At 44.0% G+C, this 17,435-nt stretch overlaps 1 protein-coding gene across 9 annotated transcripts in view; it reads right to left on the reverse strand.

Moving 5' to 3' along the window:
* TFAP2B (transcription factor AP-2 beta) overlaps positions 1-13,314 on the reverse strand; it is a 28,092-nt gene extending 14,778 nt beyond the window's left edge. For 2 of the 9 annotated variants that reach the window (XM_078055249.1, XM_036106043.2), the window contains exons 1-4: positions 12,944-13,274; positions 9,749-9,775; positions 8,056-8,514; positions 3,190-3,250 (exon numbers count right to left, since the gene is read on the reverse strand). In XM_078055249.1, coding sequence (XP_077911375.1) covers positions 3,190-3,250; positions 8,056-8,514; positions 9,749-9,775; positions 12,944-13,024 — 628 coding nt within the window. In that variant the 5' untranslated portion in view covers positions 13,025-13,274. The other 7 variants (XM_078055251.1, XM_078055250.1, XM_036106047.2 and 4 more) reach the window with 7 other exon arrangements.
* Between the last annotated feature and the right edge of the window lie 4,121 nt (positions 13,315-17,435).

Here is a 17,435-nt window from a genome sequence, read left to right on the forward strand (position 1 = left end):
TTGGACTCCAGCCACGCTAGCCTTTCCAAGAAATCCCAGCATATTTTCTGCTCTCTAAGGTGTCAGACCCATTGCATATTAGCTTCTGATTGCACCAAAAACTTTTTCTTAAAGCCTAGGTGAGCCTTCTTTTAGTTAGGCTATAGGATGTTAGCAGTGATCATTTATATTAGTTGGGCACCAACCCACCCCCTCCCCAGCCCAGATTCCTAATCTTAATGGAACCAAGAGTTAAGAATGATTTTTTAATGTCTCGTTGGATTTTTAGACTGTTAATGTACCGAATCCTTCTCATTATTACTTTATTGATTGCTCATTGACCAGCCCCCTTCAAATCGTATTAACCACCCTCTGCCGGTTTAGATTAGGAGAGTTTAAAAAGCACCTTTCATTACTCCCTCCACTCCTGCCTTGGAGTTGAGACTCAGCATCTTAATGGGAGCTCTAATGGGGCAGCTAAGAGGAGAGGGGCCACGGTCCCTGCCGATTGCATTAATAGCTCAAAGGGGGCCAATACAGAAAATTAGCCGTAAACGAGCTCTGGAGATCTTCAAATGAAAGAGCCATTTATCACGCTGGCTACCTTCACTCCACTCGTTTGCTCTCTCTACTGGGAACAACTCATTTCCTCTTAACTAAATTACTTCAGAAATGTCAGCTAAGCCCAGATAGCAAACATAACAAGAGAGCTAGCCTATAATCTATGGGGTGATATCAACACGGGTGAAAAATTGGACTGGTTAAATTTTAGGAGAGAGTCCTTCCATAATTAGAGTGAGAGACATAGAGACATATATCTTTTATGCCCAAGTCTTCTGGCTTCAGTATACGTAATGGCAGAGACATGTGAACCTGGATCAGTGGCTACAATTTTTTATTAATGAGGTAGACTTTTTAAATCTTTCTACAAAAAATAAAAATTATAAAAATCTCTCTAAAAGCCCATTAGAAAATAAATTAAGCAACCAAGTTCCTTGCCAGTTGTTGAAATTTAGAAAATTTAGTTCAGAAACTTTCTCACCTCCTTTTTTATGAAATTAATCTCTGGGAGATATCCCTTATAAGGGGAGGGGAGGGGACAAAGAGGGCCAGGAAGGAGCAAGTGAATCCATAGCCTTAAGTGGTTCATAGTTATCTATAACAGTAAATCAACCACTTATTCCTATTTTGCCCATGACTCTCTAAAGATAAACATATATTAGGATCTTTTCTTCATGTAATAAAGCAAATACCTAAAAGACTAAATAATGGAGTTAACCTAAAACTTCATATTCATACCTTATCCCCTAAATCAATAAAGTGACTGGGGTGCCACTTAGTTATTTAAAGCTGCACAATTTAAAAAAAAGGCTTTCAGAGCCAGAAAAAGTACTCCGTGTTTTCAAAACAGAACCAGCAACTTTAGTCCATATTCTCCTTTTCTTATTACTGGAGATACCCTTCTACATAGATAATCACCTTTTGCTGACAAACATATACAAGCCCTGAAACCAAAGCATCCCATATCTAAGAATATTTTCAGCTCTGCTTTGTTAAGCAAGCTAAGTTCCAAATATTTTTATTTGCCTACCTATTAATAATATTTCTGATTGGTCATCTGTTGGGTATGCCCCACTGACAGCCCAAATGTTGTTTCTAGGATACAGAGCCCTGAGATAAGGGGTTCTAGCCTTCCCTGAAAAGGGAGGGGGAGCTGAAACAAAAAAGCCAATGGAGCAGTGCCTCCCCACCCTCCCCTACTCACCCCCATCAACCAGCAATTAACCAAAAGAGAAGACCCCAGAGGAAATGGTGAAAGTGAGCTGTCAGGACAGTTGCGAATCTAAGCACCAAGCCTGGATGTCCGAGCAAACCCAAAAGCTGGCATTAAAAACTGAAATGATACTATCTAAAGAATAGAGGGAGGGATGTTTGGAACAACACTTAGAATAAAGAGTTTTGCCCCAAATCTTACTATTCTTCTTCAAGATATTACATTCCAAAGCCAAATGGCATTATTCCAAGTACAGCTCCCCTCCTCCCATCCTCCACCTCTTAAAGCCACTTTTTCTGTCTCTGTAAAAGAAGATAATTTAGAATACCTCACCCTGTTTGGAATTCTGATTTCACGACCCTCCTACTGTAATGGCTTGACTTTGGGTTACTTTCCAAAGTGCTTTTTCCTTAATTGTTTTTGAGTGTCATGTGGCTCAAATTAATCATAAATGACTGAAGCTAGGGGTTGTTGACACCAAATATAAGGACGGGCCTTTTCCAGAATCGATAAGAAAGGGTTACAGTAGTTAAAATTGTATCTCCAAATACCAGTTCTTGCGATAATTAAAGATTGCACTGTTTACACATTCAAGCTCCTAAATTGGTGGCACGTGAGTGACATTCGGGCCTTTCGGCAGCCACACTAATCGCTAGGCATTCTCTCAGTGACTGTCAGAAGAGAGGGGGAAAAAATTAAGCAGCTGCAATACGCCCGAAATGAGTTATTGTAATTACATTTAATTAGTTTAATTAGTTAATTATTTTGCTTACAGCTGTACAAGAGACTGCAAACATTTGTTAATATCACATGCCCTTTAACAGTATGGGGTGATTCCACAGTCACACTAAATCATGAATGCATATGTAGAAAGATTTAGAAATGTGCATAGGCTGTCTCAACTTCTTAGGATGTGCATATTTAGCAACACATTTGGCACAATTTTTAAAAAAATAATAAGAAACAACTCATAAAACACAGAGAACTGGAAACAGAATTACCACACACACACACACAAATCAAATGCAAAAACAAGAAGAGGAACTATCTCAACAACATAGGGTTTAGCTCAGCAAACTCCAGTTATCAATGAAATAATTATAGCACATTTTTGAAAGCAGTGTTTCCTAGTCAGTTTCATACATGATGGTAGTTCAATTATTTAAGATATATCTAGAATTGCTACCAAATGTACCATGAGAAAAATGTCAATAGTCTCTGTCCCTCTGTCTCTTATCTGGGTTTCTGCCTTTGGTTACCCCCACCCCCAAATTTCCTTCTTCCCGACATGCCTTTTTCATCTAGACAGCCCCTGTCCTATGATTGTGAACAAACATTTCTGTCTTATAAAATAACTAATTCCCCCAAAGTGAAAATTCATAAAGACATGACTGCACAGGAAAACTTTGCTTACTTTTGGGAGGAATAATCCATACCTTTTTTTATGACAGACTGGTCCAATAGATTCATGCCGCTGTTATTGGCATCTTCAACTGACTGTGAATATAAAAACATCACTATTCAAATTGACTGGATATTAAAGAATTGCACACATAAATCATGTCATTCCAAACTGGAGTTTCTGTTATTTCCATTTATATTAATTCACAAAGGGAGGTTTTATTATTATCATTATTACCTCCAAATCAACATAGAAATGAAATTCACCCAAATTATAAATTCTTCCAATGGAAGCAGAGGAAAAAGGAAACTGTGAGAGACATCTGGGATGCAGTATTGGTTTAGTTATTATATTAAACATAGATGTTACACAGACATATAAAGTTTTATATTATTTGCTCTTATGAATTGTGAAAATTTGGCAATAGCTGAAAGATTTTCACCAATATTAGAAAGAATAATTTCTGTTTTCAATTTTATCCCAGAGCATCTTAACCCTAGAGTCATTTTACAAATACATAATAGTTTACATTATGGGATTTTAATTAAAGTCTGAGCAATTTGGAATGGAATGCAAACAGCAACACATAGGAACACGTTTGCAAGCTGGCAGGACCGCACGCCCATGCAGTCCATACATGTCCTTGTGTGCTATGAATTTCTTGCTGTGTGATAATCCCTGAGAGGAACCTGCACAGTTCGCCCCCCCCTCCAATCCTGCTGCTGCTACTTCCCAGCAAGAAGCGCACCTGTTAGGATGGCAGTAATAACTACAGACACACGGATACAGAGGCTCAGATCCTCCCAGTCAGCACCTAGGTAATGGCAAAGAGCATTCATCTTCTGTGCCACAGTCTTATCCTAAAGAAGGAAAGTTTCAACCCTGGGTGTTGGCAGCACTTCTGAGGGAAAAGAGCTGTTGGGATGAGTTTCTTACTGTCAGGATGCACAAGAACAGAGTTTTGGCTGTGCATCCCAGAGCGTCCAAAAGCATTGTATTCCTTCCTCCACCCCCCAATGAAAAATAAATGCTAGGTCTTTCTGAAATGTCCTGCTGCTTTCCCTGATTCTTAGAAACCCAAGTTTGGACCAATTTGTCACCCACTCTACAGAGAAGTAAAGAGCAAGGGCTTGAGAGTGAGGCTGTGTTTTCACAGCACCTTCCACCCACTCACAATGCATCCCCAGACAGGGCGTGTGTTCATCACAAGGAAAGACTGTCTACCCCAAACAAGCAGCATTAGAAATGAGATGATCTAATCACGAAGGGAGCATGTTAATTTGTTTCTTTTCGTTTTTAATAGTCACTCTTCAGTTGTCGGAAAGGTGAGGAAAATTGTTATTCTCCGTAAGAACCGTTTTCCATGTTGCAACATGCCATGTACATATTAAGAAATAGTAAAAGCTTCTTTAAAAAAGACTTCATATAACTTGTTCAAAACTCCTCAGGAGACCCCACCACGCACACGCGCGCGCGCGCGCACACACACACACACACACACACAAAGATTCACGCCTTGCTATGCTCACGTGTCTACAATGCGAGGTGTCCACTCAAGACAAAAGTAATCGCCTGTGTCTGTGGGCGGGCAGGCCCGGGATCTCAGGGGCCAGGACCCGGGCGCCCCCACACCTCACCCTCACGTCGATACGTAAATATGTATATACGCCTCATCAGCGACGTGGGGGTAGTTGTGGTAGTTAATGAGAAGGCTCTTGTCTGATTTTCTATCTAATTACGGCCGCCTGCTGGGTTTTTGTACAGGATATTCACGCAGCATGCTGGCGCTTAATCGTCACAGGGAGGATCGTAAAGATTTAATTAGGACTGCATGCGGAAGCGCAGAAAAACAACTCAGACTCGTAATTACTAGACTTCTTTAGTTAAAAGTGATACCAGGGGTTGCTTTAAGACACTAGGATGTGTTTGAGTGTGTGTGTGTGTGCGCGCGTGTGTGTGTGTGTGTGTGCGTGTGTGGTGGATTTGACAACATCCTGATACGTTTATACTCAGGGGTAGTAGAGGTGAGAGAGGTTAGAGAGCAAAGATTGGAAGAAGAGGTGTTCATGACAACTAAACTCCAAACTAGGTGTCATCTCACTCCATTCTGATGCTGTTTTTCTGAGTTTTTAACACTGCATCCCCCCAACACACATACACACAATGGGTGAAATGTAGCATACCCAGAACCCAAACAGCGATTTGCTAGTTTAATAGCCCCTGTGAGTAAATTGAAATAGAAATTGACAGGCTTTTATAGTTTCATTTAAAAAAATATTAGAAGCATTTGGTTAATTAGCTCCTCTCCTCCTCTTCTCTCACGGTCGGGGCGGTGGCCCTCCGCCTGTGTGTCTGGGTCACCCAACATAGCCCCATACCAACCCTCGGCCAGGTGATACCCCTAGCTAAGAGGCCCACCCGCCCAGCAGCGCCCTGGGGATCTGTCTGGTCCGCGGCTGGAAGGAGGGGGGAGGAATCCGGAACACATAATAGGTTCTTGAGATCGAACAAGTGACTGAGGTCCAGGCCGAGGCACTCTCTGGTCCCTTCTCAAAGACTGTTCGGGCGCAGCTAACCCAATCCGTAGCTGCAAGTAACGGCGAGATCCCGACAGGCTCGTAACTTCAGCTCCCCCCTCTCACCTCGCCTCTTGCGCTCCAGATCCCTAATTCGGAAGTGGATCCTCCGGGATGGAGCTGATGAGGCACAGCCTCTGCATTCGGGGCTCTGGTCCTAGGTACATCTCCTCCCCGGTCTTTCTTTGTCACCTGCCCCGTGTCGCGGCAAGCACACCCAGGCCTGGGACGCCTGTCATCGCCACGGAAACCGAGATCGTCCCCGCTGCCTGGGACAGGCGGGAGGGGGGGTGTCTCCCCCCAACCCCCTGCACTGAGGGTCGTCCAGATAAAGTCCCGCGAGCCACCCCACGTCGCCAGAGGAGCGGCTGCGAAGCTTCTGGGGGAGGAACAGGGCAGAGGTGTGTGGGTGGGGAGCATGCGTGGGCCGGGGCCTGCACCTTCTCTCCTCTGGGCTCTTTGCGCCTCGCGGTCCGCGTTCCGACGCAACAACTCAGCCAGCCGAGCGACGCTTTGACGAGGCTGTTCTCCCCAATACACACTGAACTGGTCCTGTTCTCTCGTCCTTTGCATTTGGCCAAACACTCAAAATCCCTCACAATTATATCTTTAAAAACTAAACTAAACCTAAACTAAACTGAAACCAAAGAAATCTATTCCCTCTTTTGAGAGAATTCCTGGGTTCAGTTGACTGAGTCACTCGGCCTGCAGGGTGATGATGACGCCGCCAGTGTGTTGGCATTGCCAACAGCAGTGGTGATGAGTTGATCCACTTTCATTATCTAGCACTTTGAGCGTACTCAGAAAGGTTAATTTCAGAACTTACGCCCCCCCCAACACACACATTACCCCAGTACATTTTTTTAAAAAGCTCTTAAATATTTCCTTCTTGTATGGTATTCCGAAACGAGCAATCCCTCCAGACAGGGATAATCAAGCTTGATTAAACCAACAAAACGATCATTCTTATTACTACAGGTAAATCCAGCCACAAATCAGGTGATTCCATCATTTTTGGACATAATAAATAACTGAATTTCCTTTAAAACAATAAGCCATCATAGACTACACACAGGCAGCATGTGATGCTGTCACCACATTTTAACTGTTCAAAATACTTTTTTTTTTTCAAGTAAGGTAAAAAAGAAGGACTCAAGTACTTTTTTTTTTCTTCCCCATTTCATTTTTCTTTGCTTTAGAGGTATGTCTAAAATGATGCATAATATACACAACTATGCCAATGAGACCGAAGTGTCAAATACCTTTCAACCATATTTATCTTTTCTGCAGACTATTTAAATTAGGGAGCAAAAGGAGACCTGCTCAGAATCACCCAGACAGTTTTTAGAAATCGTTTCTTTGATGTTTCTTTGTTTAGTTTAACCAAGTATTCTCAACCAAATCAGGCTCCATTGTGTAGGTTGCAGATGGGTTAGGGAGTGGGTGGGGGGAGTGTGTTGAGCCTTTTGTTTTAAGAAACAAACACGTGATGCCTCTTTAACTGGGATAGTGGCTTTGGGGAGAGGAGAGTATTAACGGAGGGGGAGGGCTGGGGAGGGATGTGGAGAATATTGTTCCACAGTCATTTAATGGATCAAAAGGTGAAAACAATCTCCAAAATGGTATGTGTGCTCTTGGACTCCCAAGCAGAATTATGGCTTTCTGGGTCTCTCCCCACAATTATTCCATTTCTCAGGAGATGACTCTGGAACTCACTTATCTTGAAAAAGGGCTCAGCAGCTTATGAGACATTCAAAGTAGGACCTGGTTTGGACAATCATAGCACATGTTTTTCTTCCCATGTGCATTGTCATGCTTAACATCCAGCAGGAACCTCTGGAGCCCAAGAGGACCTTGTGCCTCTCTGCTGAAGCTCCAGACTCTAGGCAGCCCCAGTCTTTCACCTGCCTTGTCAGGAGGCCAGGCCCACTATGGGACACTCATGGGGAGTGGGTTGGGAAGGGTACCCAGCTTGCTAGCACAAAGTGCAGGAGAATAGGAAGTAGCTAAGGCAAGACAAAAAACATCTAGCCTTAATTCTGGTGATGCTAAACTATCAACACACGCATATATTTTTCTCCTTCATGATTTCATTTCTAGTGGTTCCAGCTTTCATAAATGGACCTCCAGAAATCACCACTACAGAGCCATACATGTATAACACAGAAACAGTTATATATGTGGTGTCCAGCTATTCCTGTTCTAAAGATGGAAACTACCTCCCCCAAAGGATACAGAGCCGCCCCTCCCCCACCCCTACCATCTCCCAGGGCATCCACTATTTATTTATTTATTGTCCTTTTCATTTGTTTGTTTGTGGTTACCTGGACGTCTTCCATTCCGGGATGGCCGAGGCCGTGCAGCGAGAGGCTGTCACCCATGCCCGCGTCCAGGCCGTGGTGCGCCGAATGCAGCAGCACGTCTGGCCGGCGGACCGAGTGGTAGTCCCTCCGGGGGTCGAGGCCGGAGAGCTGGGGCAAGGCTGCCCGTGGCTGGGGCAGGAGAGAGCCGGCTTCCGAACCCACTTCTTGCCGCTGCCGTTGCCCCCAGGGATGCTGCTGGGGCTGGTGCAGTGGATTCAGGGAGTAGGGGTCGTTGACGTGGGAGTAGGGATCCTGGCTCTGATGGTAGGGGAGCGGCTGGTAGGGAGGCGGGAAGTAGGGCGGCTGGAAGTCTGACGACGGGGTGTGGGACAGCGGCGGGGCGCTGGAGTAAGGTCCCTGGGATACCGAGCCCAGCTGGGAGAGCCTGGAGCTGTGGCTCGGGACGCCATCGTGCCGGTCCTGGGAGCAGAAAGAAGGAGAGAGAGAGAGGAACAGAGTGACAGAGACAGAGAGAGAGCGAGAGCGAGAGCGAGAGAGAGAGAGAGAAAGAAAAAAAAAAAAATACAAGCGACTAATGGAGAAGCCCGGCTTCCGTATATTCTTCCCAGGACAGGGGAAGCAAGAGTCTGAAACTTATACTCCCAAGTTGACTCAGAGGGCACATGATTTCAGCAATTCCAAACGCCAGGCTTTGGGGGAAAAATGGGGAGAATCACCACCCACTTAACCAACATCTGAGCCTTGTGTTGGGAGTGCAAAGCGGGCAAAAGGGGTGAGGGTAAAGTAACTATGTATGGGAAGAGATTCTAAATTCCTTGGTTAAAAATATAGGAGGCTTACACAGAGTATTTCCTCTTCTGGGTATTTTAAACTATTTTTCCTAATCTTTCAGAGGTCCAAAGCGTAACAAATTAAACATCATACTTTTTGCTGTGCTGCTCCTGTTCAAAACCAACTTTGGCCTTCAGTGGCAACCCAGCCAGCTGACCAAGAGCTCCCCACACAAACCTGGTAATTCCAGGAGCTCTGAGGAATCTGCCTGATCTGAGTTCCCAGTCACCCCTCCCTCCCCAAGAGGAATTAAATAATTTAAATAGTGTTTGATTGAAATGGATCTCATTTGAAATCATACCCTGACCCCACGTTAAATTAAGTTGAATTGTGGTTCTGAGGAGTTATTTCTAAGGTTGCTTTTCTGTATCTAATGCTATTATACTCCAGGGTGTGAAAATGAAGGACCTGGGGTTGGGAGGGTAAAACAAGAAAAAGCCCAGACAACTTACTGTTGGTTCTATCTGGAGTAGCAAACTAAGTGGAAGGAGAAGGGGGAGGTGTGTGTGTGAGAGGAGTGTTTAAGTTTCTCCCTCTCCTCTGTGGAAATGCCTTGGTAAAGTCCCTCTGGTTCTTTTTGGAGAAATAGTCACCTAAATTTCCAAACTGCAATGGCAAATAAAAAGTTTTTCTCTGCGGCCTCCCCCCTCCCCAGCTGACTCATGGAGCTCAGACGGAGAGCACACAATGCAGAGAGAAGCAGCTGCAGCCTCGTCCAATTACGGTGCTAAATTACCAAGCCAAAGGCGCTCAAAGGAAGACAGAGACAGAGAGAGTGAGGCACACGCACAGAGACGGAGAGACAGAGAGACAGTGAGAGGAGGGAGCATGCAATTCTGGTACAACGTGAATCCAAACTCACCATGGATGAATAGGTGTGGACTAACATCTGGAAAAAAAAGCCTGGTTACTGCTCAAAATCAAACAATGATTAAAAAAAAAAAAATCAAGGAGTCCAGCAGAGAAACGAGCTGGACACAGGAGCCGAGCTTGAGGGGTTTCCAGGACAAGCCATCAAAAAAAAAAAAAAAAAAAAAATCCCCCCCCACCCCCAAACAAGATTGGCGATGCCTGTCACACACAGACAGAGCTGTTCATCGGTCTCTTGCTGTCTTTTTGGCCTCTTTTCTTCTGCCGCTCTTCGGGGCTCCAGATGCAGTCCTCTTCCACCCGAAGCTGGGCTCAGACTGCTCGGGCGCCCCTTCCTCCCTCCGCTTGCCTACACCGCCTCATAATAATTGATATTCATGACTATTAATATTACACGAGTACTTTAAAGGGAGAATGGAGGACAAATGGAGCGTGAAGCAGCAGCGAGCGCAGAGCTCCCCTACTATTGTAAATGACGTTCATTCAGTGGAGAATTACTAGATGTAATCAGACGAGGGGGCTGGCAAAGGCAGACTGGGGAAAAAGTTTAGCAGGAAAGAGGCAGAACTTCAATTAACTGAGCCGGGGACAGGCGTAAAGCAGCCCCTGCTCCTTTGGACAAGGCAGTGAGGGAGAGCGTCGCTGGGGGCTTGTACAGAACGTGGGTGTCCTTGTTCCTGGAGAGGGACTTTCCTAATGGGAAGAACTGATTGCCCTAGGTGCTTTGTGTGCAGATTAAAACACAAAATAAAAAGGCGTTGCCTCATCATTTGGAGGGGAGAGAAAAGTAAACCGGTGGGCCTGGTTGTTTACAGTGACGTTTAGAGACTTGCACTGAATACTGGAAATTATGCTTACTTATTAAAGGACAGGGGCAAGATGGGGGCTTTTCATCCCTTGTGTAGCCTTTCCCTCCTTATACTGCTCATACAATCCGTGATTTTTACCTCAATTTAAAATATATGCAATCAATCTTCAAGTACACTAAACTTATCCTTTTCGAAAGGCAAAGCCAGGGGCAACAGAAAACCTTTTTGGATGTTTCAGGAACCCGTTCAACTGGCCTGACTGCCATTTCTGTTAAAGTTCAACCTTCTTCCCGACTTAAAAAGGTTCCTTCCACAGGGTTGCGGGTTCTCCTATATTTTTGAGCAGAAATTTTAGGCAAATAGGGATACCTGCAATATTCTCTCTCCTCTCCCTCCTCTCCACCCTCCCCCTCTCCCCTGTCTTCTCTCCCTCTCTTCCCCCTCCCTCCTATTTTTTCTCCTCTCTCTGCCCCTCTTCCACTTCACCCCTCCCTCTTCCTCTCTCCCTCCGTCCTTTCTGCTCTCCCTCCCTCCTTTCCCATTTAGCCAGTTTACTTTTCATAAGCAAAGAACAAGTTTTATCCTGCTTACTTTTGGGAACCCACTAAAATCCCTCTATGTATATTCCGATCTATTTACACACCGTGCCCCCGTCTTCACCCGTTCTCATGCCCACTTCGGGCGCTCACATTCTTTAGGATAGTTCTAGCGACTTCGACTTTACCATTATCCCGCGTGTTAAAGAAAGAAAAGGAGGCCGAACCGAAACAAAACGCACCAGGCGGAGGCGCGGCTCTTCGTTACAGTCAATACACAGCCACAAAGAGGAAAGGAAAACCTTAATCATCATTCCGCAGAAAGACGAATCTCCTCAATCTCTCTTTCTCTCTCCGTCTCTGTGCCTCTGTCTCTCTCTTACACACACACACACACACACACACACACACACACACTAAAACTAGTGTTCCGGGCTGGCGGGAGCTGGGGTCAGTGAGCTGCCTGCGGGACGCGGCGGCCCGGCTGCGGCGGGGCCTCGGAGCCCCGGTCCGCCCGGTAAGCCTGGGCCCGCGGCGTCAGTCGGGGCTTACCGACCGCTTCAGTGCGCGGCCCATCATCCTCAAGGCGGCTCCCTGCCGGGCTTTCCGGAGTCGTCCCGGAGCGGAGGGGTCGCATATTCTCCCCCCACTGGTTTGGGGGAGCCTCTGGGCGTCCCACCGCGACCGTTTGGTACGACCGATAGAGCGCTACTCGCGCTCCTCGCCCGGGACTTTGCTTCCCGTCCTCCCTCCTCTCTCCAACTTTTCCGCTTTCCAGTCTCCGTCGCCCGGCTCGCCAGCTTCGACCTTCCCCCCGCCATAATTCTGCCGCGCCTTTCCTCGAAGCTTTTCTTTCTGTCCTCCCTCCCTCGACGTCTCCTCCAGCCTTCTATTCCCTCTTCCCCTGGCACCTAAGTCCGGGTCTGCGAGGCCATTCCGCTCCGAGCGAAGTTCCGCGGGCCTCCGCCGCCGTCCCCTCCCCGTCCCGCCGCGTGTCCCGCCCGGACGCCCGCCTCGCCCGCGAGCCCCGGAGCCGCCCCGCCGCCGCATCAGTCGGCGCCCCAGACCGCGGAGGGCAGCGGCGAGCGGGGCTACGGCCCCGCTGGGCGGCGGGCAACTTCTCCAGCCCGAGGAAGAGTTGCGCTAACCCCAGCGTTGGAGAGCAGTGCGCACTGAACAAGGGCAGAACATTGAGTTAAAAATGCCCAAACATGGGGTGGTTGGACGCACTGACTCTCAAAAAAGCAAAACACAAGAAAAAAGAAGAAAAAAGAAAAAAAGAGATCTGCTAGGGCTCCTTGGCTTGTGCTCTATCTACACCAATCTAGCCCTCTATCTACTTCCCTCCTCCTAATTTTCCGTCCTCTACTTGGATCCGTTTGTTATTGATTTCAGAAATATTATTGAAAATAAAAATTAAAAGCCTGAGTCTGTTACGAATGAGGCTTGAAAATCTAATTCTCTCCCATACTCAAAACGAGGAGAGCCTCTGCCTTTATCAGTCTCTATTTTCTCTGCCCACATTCAGTAGCACCACATTTCCCATCAGAACCTTAAGGGGGGGTGGGGGCGAGGAAGAGAGAAAGAAAAATAAAAGAAAAAGAGAGAAAGAGAGAGAGAAAAAATCTCCTAACTTAAAGTAGCCAGATTTCAACCTTAAAGTTCTTTTTCCGAATCGCGACGTCTCCCCCCAGCCAGCTTTTCTAAAAGTTAGAGAAAGCTGAGAAAACCGGCCTGAAATCTACGACTAAATAGCTGAAAAATATATATCAGTTGGGGTGTCAAGAAGCTCAAATTCTCTATCTGCAAAGCTCTAAGATGCATCTGGGGGTGTCGGCTCACCTCATAGATATCTTCGTACTTGACATTCTCCACGAGCTTCCAGAGCATGATGGCAGCCTGGTCTCTAGGAGGTGAGTGCATTCATGTGAGGAGCAGATGTCTGGCTTCTCAGGACTCCGCTGTCTGTAATGATCCATCTATAATTGGAAATGGGGGATACACACCAAATCCGACGCTCCTCTCCCATCGCAACTTATATCTGTTGTCTCAAACAATAGGCTGGAGAAGTAAGCCTCAGCAGAGAGAAAAACATTATTACACACACAGGAGTTAGATGCAACCCACAGACATATATATTATAAAAATCATAAACACGTATTTACACCCAGACACCCACATTGAGTTATATAAGCACCCCTGGGTCACGCAGAGTCTACAGGCTCTAAACATCCATTTAAAGGAGAGATAGTTGTTCAGTGTGATTAATATAAATATACACATTTAAAAACCTCTGTATGGAAAATGATGAATCATTGTAGCCACTGACTAAAGTCTTCACAATTCATAATGAGAAACCAGGGGGCCAACAGTCCCCCATTTTCTATGTAGATTTTAAAAGGGGGACCATTACTGAGATTTTTATACACAAAAGCTTCTATTCATGTGTGTTCAGCAGGAGGGTATTTTGAAAGCCGGATTTGGGGATTTTTTAGGGCAATCTCTCTGTATCAGTGTCTACAAACTTTTTTTTTTTTTTTAACTGTACCTCTATCAGTGTAGAACAACAACAACAAAAGCCAGCTCACCACAGTGACCATTTCTAATATTTTTTGGTCATTTTGCCCTACACATTTGGAAACTTAAATACTGTATGAGCACCTCAGTCTGTCTTGTTTGTCGTTTTAAGGGTTGTTTGTGTGCATTTTCAACGAATTCCTTGTGCCTTGGCTAGAGGCTCCATATTATGAAGTGGTTTTTTTTTTTTTTCAGATGTTGGGAGCACACATTCGCACACTGTTAATTCTTTGCAGAGGCATAGGACATTATATTTGCATCTGTTGTCTATAACTTTTAAGTGGTTTTAATCATGGACAGTCAAGAAATGTTCACCTGAACCTTTGGAAGATTTAAGCAAAATGTTCTTCAAAGAGATAGTGAAAAATATTTTAGTATGTACGGATTTTTTTTTGTTTTTAGTGTATTTTTTTTTTCCTTAGGGAGGTGAATTGTGTAGGTTTTTTTTTTTTCCAAAAAGGAACACATAAACAACAACAATAACAAAGTTAACCAAACCTTGAAAATGGGCGCCCTTTAAGGCACAGGGTTTCTGAATTTCATCACAAAGTGAATACTCAACCTCATTCCTCTTTTTCCCACCCCCTCTATTTTTCTACTCCCTTTCAGGGTACGGGAGGATTCCCACAGCCAGAAGGGAAATCCAGTGGAGGATCTCTGCCCCTGGGGCAGAAAATAAATGACAGGAGGGAATGAGGAGTGACCGGGGCAATTTGGGGTGGAAGTTATTAAACCTGATAAGAGTGAATCTGCAAAGGGCGATTGTCTGTGAATCTCACGACTGCTGAGCGCTGCCTTGTGCGCGCCGCGACGGACGCTCTTCCAGGAGAGGGCTCCGGACAACCGCGGTGGACTCGATAAAAACCAAGGAGAAGCTTCATATAATGCAGACCGAAAAATTCTGCAGGCTTTTGATTTGATTTCTTAACGATAAGTCCAATAAAAGGAATACAAAAAAAGGTGCAAAGGTGCTTCAGAAAGAACTTCAGGAATAAACCCTTTTTTCTTCATTTCCATTTGTAATTTTCATGTTTCACCTTTCCTTTTCTCCCTCCCTGCTGCCCTTCCTCTCTCCCTCCTTCTTTTCTTCCTTCCATCCTGTTATCCCTCCTTCCTTCTTTTCCTCTACTTTAAATATTAACATCTTAAACCATACAAAATCTATACAGATTTCCCACTGGGAGCGTGAGCAAAGATTTCTTCTTTGCCCCCAGAGCTTGTTTGGACATAGGAAGGCATTCTTTCTAATTTCATTGTGTGGTAGGACTTGGTACCGGTTTTACCATTCCTTCCCACCCTTTCCAGAATTAAAATCAGTGGCAGATATTATAGGCTTGGAAATTCAGATGCTCTAGACACAAATTTATTAATGAGAATAATTGTCTTCTTCCTTTCAAGTCAATAACTCCATTATCTTTTTAAATCTAAAGATCACTCCAACCCAAATAAAAAGCATTTGAAAAAATTTTTTTCCTCTAAAATCTTTTAAATCGTTCTGGTATATCATTGATTAGTCTAAAATAAATAAACTCTAAAGCTTAAAGCAAGAAAAAAAACCCATGAAGATACTTTTATATGTAAAACTATTTAAAATATATTATTAGCATAGCTATTTTATAGCATTGTATATGTATAATTTAAAAATTTGCATATGTAATTGAATTTTTTTCTAATATCAGGTATTTTTAAGATTAGAAACATGTTGAAATATTTGGTTAAAATTTATATAAATTATTTAGGAAAACTGAAAAAAACAATCTGGTTTTATTAAGAACGAAGTATAAATTTAAAAATATATACACATATATAAAGAGATATGCAAAGAAGTACATAACGATAATTAAAACCCGCGTCAGTTTTTCAACATGGGCATTATTCAAAAAAATCCTAGAAATTGCAAGGGAAATCTTTCCTTGGGAGGCCTACGCTCAGTCATCGAACGGGCAACAGCGCCCTCTGTCGGGATTTTATGCAAGCAAATCCTGCACGGCCGCTCTATTTATTTTTTAGCGATTTCTTTCCACTCTTGAAAACCTGTTATCGCTAAAAGCGTTTTAAAAGTTCAATTCTTATTATATCTACTAATTTTTGAAGCGATTATTTCAAGATCTAAAAGGTTCAAAAGTCTCAAAAATGTACAAATAAAAACTCAATCTCTACTGAGAAAATTTTCCTTACTTGAGCCTGCTTTGCTTTGCTCTTAGGCATTTCGCTTTAACCTCCAATCACATGATGTAGGAAAAGATCCCCGGGAGCACTTAATAAATGCAAAACAAAGCAAACGTAAAGGCTAAACAAACTTTGGTTTGAAAAGGAAGATAAACGAGTAAAATATGCATTTTCACCATTTCACTTTTCGTTTCGTCCTGCCTTGTGCCTATATTTCTATTTCAGGGCACGCACCCAGTCGCCTAGGTAAAAAGCTTGCTGGAGACATTCAAGATAGTTATATTCGTATTTCCCCCTTTCACTTATATTTAGTTCAGTTTATAAGAGCGGAGAGGAGATTTAATAATGCCCTCCTTTTCTCAGTCTCAAATGGAGGGAGTATTTTCTGGTAAACGTAGGCGGCAGTAATTGAAAGCTAATGCACCTAGGATAGAGCCCTCTGCTGGTGGTTTTCGAGTAGGTTTATAATGTCTCATAAAAAGTGTTACTGAAAAATAACATTATATTAATTCAAGATCAACTACTAGCACTCTCATGTCTCCTTTTTTCTAAAAATCTAATTATGAATTAACTAATTTTCTCAGACTTCCTTCTTTCTCCTATTCTTCACCTTAGCACCTAGGATTTCAGGTTTATAAACTATCTCGCTTTGAAGCTAACTGCCTGATGGACTACCTTTTCTTTTACACATTACATGGACCACCTGGGTTTCCTTTTTTTTTTTTAATCATCCACTAACACAAGAATAATAAAATGGAAAAAGCCAAGACTTAGGATTATTGTGCCAAGTCAAGACCCTGACCCTTCTCAGTCTAGGTGCCAGGGCCTCGGGTAAGGTCCCGGTTGGAAATTGGGGGTGGAAATACCAATTTACGTCCTCTATGTACTGAGCACTTTCCTCACAGCACCATGAGGCTGTCTTCCTTCGTTCCTCCCTTCCTTCTGAAATTAAGATGATAGTATTTTTGGATTAAGTTTTTCCAGAGTTGTTGTTGTCCTGGATTTACAAACAGGCAAAGGAGGAGAGAAAAGGAGCACTGACTTACTCTGACATGCGCAGATTCCACTCTCACCTCTCACCCATCAGAACCATTAATTCTCCACCAAGTTGGTTAATAAGACATGACAGCTGCAGTTTTTATTGGTGACAGCCTGACTCTATTTTTCTAACACGTTTCTATCTTGAAGCTTTCTCATGATCATATTTTTTTGAGAATCTTGATCACCTATGTATATATATATATATATATTAAATATTTTATTTATTTGACAGAGAGAGAGAGCACAAGCAGGGGGAGCAGCAGAGGGAGAGGGAGAAGCAGACCCCTGCTGAGCAAGGAGCCCAATGTGGGGCTCCATCCCAGGACCCTGGGATCATGACCTGAGCCAAAGGCAGACGCTTAACCGACTGAGCCACCCAGGTGCCCCTTGATCATATATTTTTAACATCAATTTGGAAAAATTACTGTCAAATGTGTGAAAACACAGTTCAAGCACCTGTCCTTGGATATACAAGGCTTTGCTACCACATAGGTTGCAGTGGTCTAGGTTTGAGGAAGCAAAATAGGAGGAGCTAGTTCTTCCACAG

Source organism: Halichoerus grypus, chromosome 9 (assembly GCF_964656455.1).
Source record: "Halichoerus grypus chromosome 9, mHalGry1.hap1.1, whole genome shotgun sequence".
NCBI lineage: Eukaryota > Metazoa > Chordata > Mammalia > Carnivora > Phocidae > Halichoerus > Halichoerus grypus.